The 15,197-nt window shown below is 35.6% G+C and overlaps 1 protein-coding gene and 1 long non-coding RNA gene across 2 annotated transcripts; both read left to right on the forward strand.

Annotated features, from left to right (window-relative positions):
- Positions 1-166: 166 nt before the first annotated feature.
- On the forward strand, positions 167-4,329 carry LOC128228813 (uncharacterized). The gene is made up of 3 exons (XR_008259986.1): positions 167-354; positions 1,420-1,588; positions 4,201-4,329. It is a non-coding gene; the product is annotated as an uncharacterized LOC128228813 (long non-coding RNA).
- A 4,497-nt stretch (positions 4,330-8,826) lies between these two features.
- Positions 8,827-15,055, forward strand: LOC128227993 (leucine-rich repeat-containing protein 61-like). The gene is made up of 8 exons (XM_052939001.1): positions 8,827-8,933; positions 9,292-9,375; positions 9,909-10,055; positions 10,596-10,656; positions 11,014-11,165; positions 11,488-11,556; positions 12,073-12,195; positions 12,741-15,055. The coding sequence occupies exons 1-8, from the start codon at positions 8,927-8,929 to the stop codon at positions 12,812-12,814; spliced, it is 717 nt and encodes a 238-aa protein (XP_052794961.1). The 5' UTR covers positions 8,827-8,926; the 3' UTR covers positions 12,815-15,055.
- The last annotated feature ends 142 nt before the right edge of the window (positions 15,056-15,197 follow it).

Genomic DNA, 15,197 nt, shown 5'->3' on the forward strand with positions numbered 1-15,197 from the left:
AACTGAGAGCAATGAATACAACTCTTAAACACTACATTTAATTAATGCTTTTATTAAAAAAAATACGGACTACTTCAACAAATGTACCGGCATACATCCGAGGTTGTTTTTGAAAAAATGGCCGAGGAGTTCCGAATGAGAACAAAGGTGAATTTATTCGTTGCTTACCGCTGTACCCGGTGTAAGAGTAGATTGTTCACTTGGAAGGTCAAACGTTTCAAACATTTTCAATATGTCAAAAGTCCTAAGATACCTACCAGGACCCGGTGGGCGTTTCGTGAAATTAGCTAGTAAAATCATTGGTCCAGAAGCGAGAAGTCATATATACGCTACCAAGCATCTGGCAACAAAGATGTAAGTGTGTTTAATGAAACAGTAGACAGTGTTTTAATTAATAATACAGGTTATTCAATATTTCAGCAAACGCTGACAGAACATTTAATTTTGCATATTTGCATTATTGAATTGCCAAACATTTTTAAATTATGGTAAAAAAAGTAACTGCAAATTTATGTTATTTAGTTAGGAAGAGTTTTATTAATGTATTGTACTGGTTAAGGTCACAAATCCGAACACTTTTTGAGGTTTTTCACAATTATCTTGGAGAGTTTTTGTTGTAGTAAGTTAAAATTGGATATGAAACATCTTTGGTTAATGTGACAGCATCTGTCCAAGTACAGATTCACGATCTCATCAATTTTATGTCGAAAATCATTCATTTTATAGACAGTAAATCACCCTTAAATTTATGCTATAATGTGCACAAATACCGAACACTTGAAAAGCGCAAATAGATGGTTATACAATTATATAATTAATAAGTATGCTATATTAAATAAACACTTAGCTGCAAAGTTTTAATAACAACACTTAGCTGCAAAGTTTTTTTATTGTTTCCGATGTTTTTCAAAACATGCAATTCAAATGTAAAGCGTGATTTCTATTTATAAGTATCTTGAATGTAGGTCAACATAACTTGCTAAACCTAAAGATGCGCGTGCGCCCTCTGACATCATTCCCCCGTGTGCTACATTCTGATCTTTAAGCGTATAAACATTGAATGGCATTTTTTTTAAATAATACTCAACAAAACAAGATGAAACTTCGCAAGTGTTTCCAAGGCAAGCCTTTGTATTGATCTAGATCATCGAATAATCGATCTCGGTAAACAAACAGGTGTTTTAGCTAGTGTTTGGGATTTGTGCCCTGTTCGGAAATGTACCGTCAACCAGTATAATTTATAAATAAATAAATTGGCAAACATGATTAAAATTCAAATTATTGTGAAGAAAGTCGCTTTCCGCTCTCAATTAAAACTGATTGTACTATTGATAATCAGTTACTTTAATGAAACCGAATATCGATAGTCAAATTAGTGTTGATTCCCAACACTATATAATTGTTAATATTTTTGTTTAGGGCAAAACCAGGTGCAACGTTTTTAGTGGCAGGAAGCACATATATCTTATATCTCTCAGAGTGGGATGAGGTCTGCCAATATATCCCCTTCTATGGCAATAAATACTCTGACAACGAGCCTCTTGAATAATAACCTGGAGCAGGGAATTCTATTTTATTATAATGACAGGTATGGTTCAGTTTGTGAAAGCATGAATATTTATTGAAAGTAGTCATCATGGAAAAAGCTCATAAGTACATTATTTATAAGTACCATATGTGAGGTTGATTTGTTTTAAGCTCACCAGAGCACGAAGTGCTCACGGTGAGCTATTGTGATCGGTCTTTGTCCGGCGACTTTCTGTCAGTCCTTCGGTCAACAATTGCTTAAAAAACTTCTCCTCTGAAATTACCAGGCCAAATTCAATGGAACTTCACAGGAAGCTTCCTTAGGTGACCATCTACAAAAATACAACAAGGGGTCACGATTGATCAACAACAACAACAACAAAATGGCCAAATTCCTGTTTTGCTTTAAAAAACATCTCTGAAACTACCAGTCCAAATTCAATGAAACTTTACAGGAAGCTTCCTTGGGTCATCATCTACCAAAATACAACAAGGATTCATGATTGATCAACAACGTCAACAACAGCAACAACAACGAAAAGGCTGTCCTCCTGTTTTGCTTTAAAACACATCTCCTCTGAAACTTCCGCTCCAAATTCGATAAAACTTTACAGGAAGCTTCCTTGGATGAAGATTGATCAACAACAGCAACAACAACAAAATGGCCAACTTCCTATTTTGCTTTAAAAAACATCTCCTCTAAAACTACCAGTCAAAATTTAATTTAACTTTACAGGAAGCTTACTTGGGTGACCTTCTACAAAAATACACCAAAGGTCATCAACAACAACAAAATGGTCAAAATGTTAAAATCTGATAGTTATGTAAAGTTAACTCTTGAAGCAAGGGCAGCAAGTCTTGCTGTAAGGTCTCCCTTTTTGTTGGAGATTCCACTACTTGCTATTTTAGTAACAAGGGAATAGATTTTAAATTTTATTAAGTCTTCAACATAGTCACTTAAAGGTAATTATTGTTCATTTTTTGGGTTCATAGAATCAAATAATTATTACAGTATACACTTTATTCTTTAGAAGAAATTTCATTTTTACTTAATAATAAATTTAATAATCAGACTTTTCCATTGAACTTCATGTAGATTATTCTAATCTACAATCTTATCTTCTGTGTGGATAGCGAATAAGCCTTTATGGATTTAAAGAAAAATTTGATTTTGAACATGCGAAGAAAGGTGATGATGGAAGAAGCAATGATATTAGTGGAAGAAGCTGAATGTGTTCTGATACTTGATTATTAGAGCTTCAGGCAGTTTATTGATTTTATTGGTTGGTCACTGTTTGTTGTTTGTGTATCTATACTAAAAGTTCTTTCAGTGTGCAAGCAATTTAACATAGTTTTGTGTCATGTGTGTGCAGGCATTTGATCAAAGTCCTGTCAGTGTGCAGGCAATTGAAAAAAGTCCTGTCAGTGTGCTGGTATCTGTACCAAGTGCTGTCAATGTGCAGTCAATTATCAAGTCCTGACAGCGTGCAGGCAACTGCACAAAATCCTGTCAGTGTGCAGTTTAATATGAGAATCAAATTCTGTCAGTGTGCAGCAGGGATGTGATTTGTCCGCGGATTCGCGGAATTCCGCAGATCTAATTGCCCCAGGGACCACCACGCCCCCCCCAAAAGAGTGCTTTTGGTTGTTAGAGTTGATATCATAGTTTGATTCAAATTTAAAGTCTGAAGAACCCTCAAAAGAGCTTCTAAAAAGCCAGTTTTTCTTCTACGGCAGTGTGCTTTTGACCCCAAAAGTGCCCCAAGAACCCATGGCCGAAATGGTTTCAGCCCTCCAGCTGCCAGGTCAATCACATCCCTGGTGCAGCCAATCATCACGTCCTGTCAGTGTGCAAGCAACTGAACAAAATCCTGTCAGTGTGCATCAATCACCAAGTTCTGCCAGTGTGCAGGAAACTGTGACAAGTTCTGTCAGTGTTCAGGCAACTGTGACAAGTCCTGTCATTGATTATCCAGGCAACATGTTTGATCAGTATCTATTTCAATATTCTTTTAGAACAAATATCAAGCTATATTGATTACAAGGGTTAAACTCTTTTACTCAGGTGAGCTATTTAGGGCCAATATGGCTTTCTTGTTTAGTTGAAGTCGACAAAGAGCTTGTGGTCATACATTTCACATGTATGTGGGATATTTGTTATTTGTAAATAGATTCATTAGATTTCTTTGAATATTTTAAATGTTTCTATTATTTTTATATTTTGACATTGACAACAGTAACTACTACTTATTCTTAGCAATATTATTGTTCTCAAATCATATTCCATCCTAGGATTTTTGTTTTGATGTGCAATTGTTATTCTAAAAATAAGTTTTCGTCAGTGTCCTAGAAGATAAAGATTCTTGTAACATGCCAATAGATAATATTTAAAGTTATGATTTTTTTAAATGAACCCCAAACCGTTTTTGTATGGAATTGCTGGTGTTTTTATAAAGATACAAATTTCATTACATTATTTGATCTTATCTTTTAAAGCATTGTTAATTTCTTGTCAAAAATTGAAATTCCCAAGTTTAGGTCAAAGTGATGCACTTTTACTAATCAGAATGGCTCCTGCCCCATTCCCAAATATGCGTAAAAAGTTGTTGATAGATTGTTTACTGAAATGTTGTTTTATCTTGTACTGATATGTTGTAACATTTACTTTTTCAGGTTCAGTCATCTCAAAGACCTGAATGCTGAAATGAGCTCCTAAATTTTAAAATTATATTGGAACATTTGTGACTTCAAAAATGTGTTTACTGATAGTTCATGTTTTGTAAATAAAATATCTAAATGTCATAGTGTGTCAAGTCTTCCAAAAGAAGTTTGTTCTATGGAGTATGGTGTAAAGTCTATCTAGGAATAAATGGTAACGATTAGAAGAACCATGACACAAATTCAGGTAGCATTTTCCCCTAATTTTTCATCCTTGGCTGTTTATAACTAGTACAACACGTGTTGAGGACAACCCGGTAGTTAATGAAAAAGTGTACTTTTCTTGCATACCGGACGCGTGTTTCCGGTCATGTGACCAGTGCTGGAAAAACCCATCTTACATACCCCATGTAAGATGAGTCACGCGCAACAACGCGCCACAACGCGCCACTTCTTATTTCTTTTATTGCATGGGCTATGAAAAGTATAGTATGTCATTTGAATGAAGCGCAATCAAATATATGTGTTTGCAATACTTTAACTAAAATTGAAAATAAATAATCGTAGAATAGTTTTAGTTATTTAAAATTACTACGCTTTATGACAGTAAACAACGTCGCACGTGCTTTTTGGTGTAATGTACCAAAGTTTGATTTCTACATAATTTTTTCCACAAGTTGATAATTTTAGATATGCAAGAAAAAATATCAATCATGTTTTTCTGGTCCGGATCGAAAAATCCGACCCTTGGGCACGCTGCGTGGCCGGTAACTCGCCAAGCCTCGTTACCGGCTTTCACGCTTGCCCTCGGGTCGGATTTTTCTATCCGTACCGGAAACACATGATAGATACTTATACTACCAAATAGAGATTGTCCCCATGATTAATCTCAGTAATGACAGTATAATGATCAGTCAGAGATGGCGAACAAAATTTAATGTACAATTACTGGAGTGTGCCAGTTTATTGTAGAATTTGCTCAAATTTGTCTATATCTGAAGTATAACTGCACTAAAACTTTTAATAATATATGATGCATATATGTATGCACAAAGTGCTCAAAGGTGGGCTAATGAGTATGCATTAAATCAGTGGTCAAAATGAGCACAAGCATGCTTTCCTGGCTTGCTTGAATTCTTAATTTTATTTAGCAAAGCTTGTTGACTAAAACTGATGGCAAACACAAGTATAAGGATTCGGGCTTGTTCATAAAAGTCTAATTTCAATGACAGGGATTTCATCCACAAATAGGTGATCACTCTAGCATCCACATTTTTGAACGGTTCAACCAATCATATTCAAACATGGTCAAAATGTTTATGACTACAAGACCTTGGCCAAGTTATGGTAAAAGTCAAGGTCAAGAGATATTGCGCTGGAATTATATTTTTACTTTTAGCACCTGCCAATCCTAATAATATTAGGGAAGAAGAACTCCAGTATCTCAGTCAAGTTTGGGCCTTTGACTTATTAAAAAAGTTTTCATTTTATCTCCAACTTCCAATGTTAACCAATCATAATCATTTAAAAAAAAAGATGATTCACCTGGTACGCGCCCCACTACCAGTTCTGCAGGAGGTGTGCATGTCAAAAGGTTGCACCCCTAAATTATGCTCCCTCTTATATCAAATCCTGGACCCACCCCTGACTTAAAGAGAGAAGGCTAAAAAACAATATCCATATGTCAAATATAAAGAACCCTATTATAACTGTGTCAAGGAATATTTTACTTCTGTGTTTTGCTCCTCTGCAAAGTGAACAGACAGAAGTTACCTTGGTTAACACTACCTTTATTATGCCCTCCTTCGAAGACAATTCCTGGACGTATGGTCATCAAACTTGACATGAAGGTTGGGCCTGACCAGTAGATGACCCCTATTGATTTTAGGGCTCATCGGGTCAAAGGTCAAGGTCAAAGTGACCTTTAATGGTAAAATAATTTTAAAGCTTGTCTGAGTGATAACTTAACAATGCCTAGACCTATGGTCATCAAACTTGATATTGAAGTTGGGCCTGACAAGTAGATCGCCCCTATTGTTTTTGGGGGTTATTGGGCCAAAGGTCAAGTTCACAGTGACCTTGAATGGAAAAAGGTTGTTGGTGTGGTAACTTGACAATGCCTGCACCCATAGCCCTCAAACTTGACTTGGAGGTTGGGCCTGACCAGTAGATGACCCCTATAGTTTTAGGGGGTCATCGAGCCTAAGGTCAAGGTCATAGTGACCTTGAACAGTATAAGGTTGTCTGAGTGATTACTCGACAATGCCTGCACCCATGTCCTTCAAACTTGACTTGGAGGTTGGGCCTGACCAGAAGATTGCCCCTTTTGATTTAAGGAGTCATTGGGCCAAAGGTCAATGCCACAGTGACCTTGAATAATAAAAGGTTGTCCAAGTGATAACTCGACAATGCCTGCACCCATGGCCCTCAGACTTGACTTGGAGGTTGGCCCTGACCAGTAGATGACCCCTATTGATTTAAGGGGTCAAAGGTCAAGATCACAGCGACATTGAAAGCAAACTCGACAATTCCTAGACCTATGGTCATCAAACTTGACATGAAGGTTGGGCCTGACAAGTAGATGACCCCTTTTGACTTTGGGGGTCATCGAGCCAAGGTCAAAACCACAGTTTCCTTTAATGCAAAAAAGATAACAAATCTCCCAGTGGTATCTCAAAAATGCCTGAACCTATGATCATCAAACTTGACGTGGAAGTTGGGCCTGACCATAAGATGACCCTTATTGATTTTAGGAGTCATCGGGTCAAAGGTCAAGTTCACAGTGACCTTGAATGCGAAAATGATTCGAGTGATAACTCTACAATGCCTGCACCCATGGCCCTCAAACTTGACTTGGAGCTGCGTCTGACCTGTAGACAACCCCTTATGATTTTAGGGTCATCGGGTCAAAGGTCAAGTTCACTGTGACCGTGAATGCGAAAATGTTTCGAGTGATAACTCTACAATGCCTGCTTCCATGGCCCTCAAACTTGACTTGCAGCTGTGTCTGACCTGTAGACGACCCCTTATGATTTTAGGGGTCGTCGGGTCAAAGGTCAAGGTCACAGTCACCTTGAACGAAAAAAGCTTGTCTGTGTGATAACTTGTTAATGCCTGCACCCATGGCCCTCAAACTTGACATTTAGGTTCATGGTGATCAGCTGATGACTCCTATGGATTCTGAGGTCATACAGTCAAAGGTCATGGTCATAACACACTCTATCCTCACACTTTGAATGGTCATAATCTTAAAACTGCCTCAACGGCATCCAATGTCAGTGACAAATCAGCTGTCATTTCGGTCCATGCACATTTCATTCAATTGTCCATATAATCCTGACAACATGGCGCTCGGGGGAGGGGGGGGATAATGTTTGACAAACATCCCTTGTTCTTAACTGACGTGCATCAGTGTATAGCAGTGACGCATGGAACCCCTGTTTAATGTTCCTCTCGGAATATCGCTATTATTTTTGCGGTGATGAGGATCTGCCACAACCCATCAAGGGGACGCATTGTGACGAGGCTTCTGTATGTATTTATTTAGACCTTGTGTTCAAGGATAACCTGTGAAAAGGGCAGGACACGAAAGAGACAGTGGTGGGATACAAGGAAGTCCGGGTGCGATACCCTAGCTCTTATATGAAGGGACCCCTTGGTTCTTTTACGTGCTCAGTGTAAAGCACCGATATACGGGGGAACAACTTTCCTGGGTTAAACCAGTACTGAGTTCACCACTTTTCCATGCAGTACCATTTAAATGCCTAGCGCTAGGCAAGAGAACTACTTGTACCAACTTTTAATGTCTTTCGGTATGATGCGGCCAGGGATTTATCCCACGACATTCCGCTCTGTAGGCGGACGCCTTAACCACTAGGCCAGAGAGACGGTTAATTATAATAAATAATTAAAGCTTCAGTTATTAAATTTAAACAAAAAGCAAACATTATGGTCCTTAATTTCATTTTATACAGATTTTTTCATATACAGACATTATATGTGGATGAAACATTGCTTAAGAGCAAACTCAATCAGCTGTTAATGTTTACAAAATTTAATAAATATCCTGTTGCGAGTCCTTTTGCACTGCGTGTTTATTTTGTGCAATTATTTTTTTTCTTAAATTTATATTGTCTGAGGTAGAAAGCTGAAACTTTAGGCATACAAAACATTGTACTTGTACAATAAATTATATCTTAACAAATGTGGATAAATCGTAAATAAAAAAGTATATATTTGTAATAATGCAACGTGCCGTGGTATAACCTCTGAAAGCCAAAACATGCTGTGGGTATCACAGGCAGCAGACCCTCCCCATGGCATCCCCCCAACCACCCAAAGAAAGAAAATTCAAGTCCAAAAATAATTTGAACATGATCATGACCAGAACCTCAGTATCAACCATAAATGACACCAACATTCTACCAACACATGGGGGAACTTTCAAATGATATCAAGTTTTTGTGAAAAATTATCAGGTTCCAGTTTTGGTCATGAGTAATAAAATGACCATTTTTTTTTTGAGAGTAGGGGTGTGGCCACATACTGATAGGGTTGGTCATGTCAACATAACTGCCGCAAGTGTTCGTGTAAATGCGTAAGGGGACGCAATTCAGTATTTCTTATGTAAATTGATGACGACACCGGCAAGACGACTCGTCAAAAATAAATGTTTACATTGGAAACGTAGTAAAGGGAACGTAGATTCCTTTATTATATTGTATATAAACCCAAGTCAAATATGAATGGTAAGTATCCGAATGTGTATTCTATTGCTTGTGTTCTTCCAAGTTTCACAGACGTTTAGATGTGTTTGATATATAAATGAACATGTAACAACAGTTGACTGTTTTCGGATCAGTTCAGTTTCGGATAATCTAATTTCTAAGTTTATGTCCAATTTATAAGACGTGCGTTATGTTAGAAGTTATATTTAATTCAAGACATGTAATTGATGTTTAGTATGTGGACCACTTTTCTGTTGGTTTTACTGTTGATACATTAATTGAGACAAAAGGAAAAGGGACGGAAAGAAAAGGAAGACTTGCTATGCTTGATGAGATCAGTCATGATTATAAGCCACATGTTGTATTTATGAATGTGCAGGTGTGGTGACGAAGAACCTATTAAAGTCTAAAAGTGGGGAATTTGACCTGGAGAGCATTCACACAGTCTGTCTTAAAGAACACGGTTAGTAAATCTTGGAATTAATTTGTTCTAAGCAATGATATTATTAGCTACAATAATGCGCAAGAACTTTTTAAACATCGCCAAAACAAAAATCGTACAAGTCTCTGAAGCGACTGTTCATAATTATTATGGACTACAATTTTATGTATATTTTGTACTCAATTATCGCATTGGAAGGATTTTTGTAAGAACAATCTTTGGGCATAAATATGAATAGTCCATATAAACAGCCGCTTCAGAGTTTTTGATAATTTTTGCGTTGGCGACTCTTCGTTATAGGGAACACAATAAATATCACAAGCTTTTCAATGTCAATGACATGATTTAAACATCATCATTTTTTTGTGTGAACAATAATAGGTTCAATGGACAATTAAGATATTGCATTGGTTTGGGATAATTTTAATCACATACAGTATAGTATCCATATTAAAAAGATGTTTGAAATTTTGATCTTAAATTAATGAAGTAAGATGTTAAAATCTTGTCAAAATACATGTGTACAGTATTTTTATACATATTTATGGTTGCAGACCTGAGTGACCTGGGATGTATCGGAGAGTGTTCAAGTCTGGAGAGACTTGATCTGTCCTACAACTCCTTCACTAAGCTACTCAGACTGGCTGGGCTCGAAAAGCTACAGTACCTGAACTTGGCTGCCAACAGAATCACCTCCCTTGGTTAGTCTGACAATTAACATGTTGCCACTTTGATACAAAGTATGAATATTTATAACTGTTATAAACCAATGCAAATTACTTGTCATATGACAACCCTGGACAAACAAAATTCATTTTAATGAATGTCCAATTAAACTTGAAACAAACAAACTAGGTCAAATCAAATTATCAGATCAAAGTGTTTAATGTCCATTAAACAAAATTGTATTATTTGCTAAAAGGTGTTGCGCTAATTTATTCATAGTATAATACTTGCATCAAGAATTACATATGCAGTTCAAGCTATTTATTTTTTATTTACAATAGACTTGGGGAATGTATTAAAAGGTCTTGCTAGCTATATGATTTTGCGATATTTGCTTTAACATTTATGATATATTGCAATTATTGATGAACATGTTGTTTATTGAACGGAAAGATAAATAAGGTACATGACCATTGACAACATACACAATATTTTGAGATGGCAAAGAGTAAATATACAGCATTAAATACAGTATACTACATGTAGTATAGTTTCTTTTTTAATTTTATTTTCAGAGGGACTCCAGGCATTGGACAATTTGGAAACTTTAAACATATCGGGAAATTTAATTGGAGGGTAAGTCAAAAACATCAGAGTTAATATTTAGAAAATTGCAAACACTTCCAACAACATGATACAGTATATGTATCCATTATAAAAAACAAACACTAAATATGTGCATGTATTTCATTGAATACAAGATTTCCCTTCCATTGATAGAAGTATCTTTTTATCCATTTTGCTCTGTTAATTGCTACTATTTGTAAGATTCAGTAACAACCATTGTATATCAGTTATTATTATTATTTTATATATGTTTTGATGTTAAAAGCTTATATGGCAAATAACTATTGTTTATGCTACACTAAACAGTGAACAGCATGTAGAGTAATAAATGATTGACTTAGTCCTATACGAATCATTATCTTATAGAGTGGAGGTCTTGCGGTGTCTAACAGGGCTAAGTAAGCTGAGAAGCTTGAGGTTGCGGGACAATACTCTGGGTCTGTCTAACCCTGTTTGTATGAACAACACCTATGTGGCCGATGTGTGTGCCATGTTTCCCGACCTCCTTACCTTGGACGGTGGGTGATGCTTTATGCTTTTTATACTAGAAATTTATGTTTTTAAAGGGTGATTATTTTTTGTGTAAATGAAAATACTTGTAAACTTCGATTGGAATTGTGTCACAGTATATAATGTATTAGCATGTAACTGTTAATGTTGATGCATTAAATGCAGTGATGCAGTGAAATTAAAGAAAATTTATGAAAAAGTTTATACTACGGGGGAAAATTATGAGATGCATTTACCAGGAGACAAAGTAGTAAACTTTTGTTTATAAATATTAAATGATCATACTAATTTCCATTTGTAAAAAGTCTTTGGTGGCATTGACTTTTCCAGGTGAGAGGGTGTCTGGAAGAGGCAGTGAGGTCTTCAAAATGTTCAAACACATCGAGGATGGTCTGGCAGGTGAGTCAATTTGTCCATACTAAACAGTTTGTAGGCTCATCAATACCAGAATTTGTTCAATGCTGACAATGGCTTTTAAAAAAAATGATAAAATTTCTTTGATATACATCAGGGATAATTTTGTTGTCAAATTGATTGTCTGTTTTGTTGCATTTGGCAGCAGTGTCGAATCTAAGATGAACCCTGACACATGAGCAACTACCACATTGTCATCTATTTTCTGTGATCTCACTTTTTCTCTTTTCTTTTTTAAAATGCAAATTAATGACCCTCACAAATATTAAGAAGTTTTTCAAATGTTTCTCTAAAATGTTGAAGAATTCAATGAAGACATCAAAAGATTGTATTGCATCATTGTCAAAATGAAACATTGCTAAATTTGTATATGTATCCTATAAAATTGTATCCTAAGATATTGTTGCCTAAGAAAGCACATAATATTTTACAAGTAAAAAAAGTGGAATTCATTTGACCGGTTTCAAACAGTTTCCTGAATGTACTACTTCACCTCTGCAGCTCGGTCAGATGATGTTGGAAGCAGGAACTACTCAGTGGAATCGTGGGTACCAGACAATTTCTGGGAACCATCCAGGAAGTTTGAGGAATCCATTATGGGAGATGCGCAGCAGCAACTTGAAGGTTGGTTCCATGCTCATAATGACATTAATGAATTTTTAGGTAGCTTCACTCACAGCTTTTTAGCTTGTCAGTTTTTCAAAGAAAGAGGTTGAGACATTGTCAAAGCTTTGGTATGGTTGTCATTGGCCTGCAAAGACATAAGCCTTGGTCATAGCTAAAACATCAAATGAAAAATACATGTTGCCAGTGACAATAAACAAATTGGTGAATCAGATATCTTCTGGCAGATTTGTTCAAACTGAGTGATCTTTATACTTTATACTCAATATCACCAAACAGCAATTGGCAGATACTCATTTGATCTTTATTGTGTAAATCCAAGTCTAGTCAATTATTTTTTAATAGTGTTGATTATGCTTTATGGCCAAAAAGTCATTTCCTGTCACATATTGAAATAATCGTGAACAAAAGAGCTCACATTTAAACGTTTGATTATGTTTTATCATTCTTACAAGCATTTTAGTTACATGAAATTAATTCTTTCAATTTCTAACCTTTTAAAATGCAAGATTCTACTAGTATGTCACATTTTGTATCTATTTCAGATTTACTGTCTTCATGTACGAGACTGTCAAACACAGCGGACAAGAAGCTGAATCAACTGAAATCACCTTCCTGACAAAACCAGCTGTCTACACCAGTCACCAAGAAACATTCTTCAATGAGACCAGTAATGGCATTATAGTGATGGTGCTGAAGGTCTTGGAATGACAATGTAAAGCATCAGGAAAGAAAATGTACTCATTCTTCAACTTGATCTATTTTTTATGGAGAAATCAATTGGAGGTACTGTCAAAGCCTTGGGTGTTTTGTCATCATTACGCAAAGTTTTCTACTACTGCATGTCATGACTTTAGCAATCAAGAAAAATATTTCAAAACTAAGGCCGATTGTTTAGAACCTTTCTTATTAACATCATTGCACTGGAACTGAAATGGACACATTTTTGATTGCAGTACGGGTATTTCTTACATGGCTCGGAGCACCTGTTTCAACCGTTATGTTTTATCCTAATATTTCAGCTGTTACAAAACAGTTCACCTTTTAAAGTAACAACAACGCTGTTATCAACATTGTTAACTTTAACAAAGTTCTAAACAATTGGCCATTGATAAGAAAGAATTATCAGCTGTTAGAATCCCTGTATCATATTGCTACAGATACTTTTAGTAACAATCATCTTTGGCAGCCGCTGTACTTTCTTTATTCCAATTCATACAAACCATGGGAAAATTGACTGACAAAATCACATTAATACGAGTATGCACAAGAGACAAATCTTCTTCCAATGAAATCGCCATGTTACACTTAATATTCCTTAATAACCCTGTACTGTCAGTCGTCTCTGCAGGCGAGTGGTCTAAGTGGCTGGTTCAAAATTTGTAGTGATCAGACCGAATGAGTTCAATTCGAGCATTCGACAGAAAACTTAAGAGTGTCCGTGCATAATGTCAGATTTCAAGAGAAGTTTCCTTGTGGAACCTATGAATATGCCTCATTAATTAATGATGAGTTTTTCTTAGCCAATTCACCAGCAGTACACAGCGAAGCATAGTGCACAAGTGTATCGGGAGGTATCTGAAAATGAGTTACAATTGACTAATATTTTCCAATTTTTGTGATAATGAACATTAACACTGAATAAGCATAAGACTGACACATCACTGTATATTTTATATCATAAACCGTAGTACACATATTTGTTGTATGTACATGTATATATGCAAATTATTTATATCTTGTTATCTTAGATAATCAAACAAAATGATGATATGTTCATGAATTATATTGATTCAATAAACTAATAAACTACAACTTTCTGATTCTTCACTTGGTTTGAAAAACGAACTCTATAAACGAACACAGCCAAGAATTAGATATGCCGAAAAGATTTATTACCTCATTTTGGTCCTGCACGCCATTTCCCCCACACTTATAAACTGCCCTTTTTAACAAGTCTAATCATTCATGGGCCAACAGTTGTTCTAAGATAGTGTACAATCAATTTGGAATGATAAGACAAATTGTCACAAGAACTGATAAAATTTCAACAAAATAGGACTAGAAATAAGTCGACTGGATTAATCTTGATTATTGCCATGCTTTTGGAGGTTTTATATTCCAGGTTTGGTAAAGATTACAAATGTGGGGTAATAAAATGGATAGCGGATAGTGAATGTTTTGGTCAAAGAATACAACAGCTATAATTATGAGCTAGCAAAACCTGTCCCAAGACAAGTTATAAACATTAATACCATGTTCAGATAAGCAATGCATAAAATAAGGAGAATTTTGTCAACTGTAACACAACAGTTTATAAAGCAATCCTTCTGCTTATTGTTAAAGTATGAGGCATTATGACACATTCTTACTATGGTAAGTTTGGTAAAAATGAGATAATACCCCAAGGACGATGGAAAATAACGTGGATGGCACCTGCTTTCCGCATAATATGCCCCAAACTTTTAACATGAAGTATTTTATGCAATTTTTAATTGCTGTTATAATGACATTTATCATAGACATTGGCTAGCTCATGATAACAGTAACCAACAGCTACCGTGAATAGTTTTAGGCCTTTTTCATCATTCCTGAAAGGCCCAGCTACATGTAAATTGATTCCATATTTAACATCCTCAGACAGTAAAGTTAAAGCTTTCTGGTTGAAAAAACAACTCATTTACCAAAATTTTACAATTAAATATGATTCTCCGGAGGTAAGGAGTCTCAATAATGAACTGAGTCAATTAATATATTTTTTTTTATTGAAGTCAATTCAGAAGAGAAACACTTAATTATTTTTCTATTTCTCAAACCTGTAAAAGTTATATAATCTTTAGCATTGCTCTTTATATCCGATCATTGATTGTTGCAAAGAGATCAAGATCGGATTTATTCTACGGCTCTGTTTTTACCTGCTGGGTAGGTAAGATTTGAAAATCGAACCAGATGTTTAACATAGAATCAATGGCCTTATTATATAAGGAGTATATTGCAAGAAT

Source organism: Mya arenaria, chromosome 3 (assembly GCF_026914265.1).
Source record: "Mya arenaria isolate MELC-2E11 chromosome 3, ASM2691426v1".
NCBI lineage: Eukaryota > Metazoa > Mollusca > Bivalvia > Myida > Myidae > Mya > Mya arenaria.

What these genes read in the sequence shown, in the direction of transcription:
- LOC128227993 (XM_052939001.1), top strand. An exon ending in AGTCTGTCTTAAAGAACACG is followed by an intron (nt 9,376 to 9,908) that starts GTTAGTAAATCT and finishes TTATGGTTGCAG; the next exon opens with ACCTGAGTGACCTGGGATGT. An exon ending in CGACCTCCTTACCTTGGACG is followed by an intron (nt 11,166 to 11,487) that starts GTGGGTGATGCT and finishes TGACTTTTCCAG; the next exon opens with GTGAGAGGGTGTCTGGAAGA.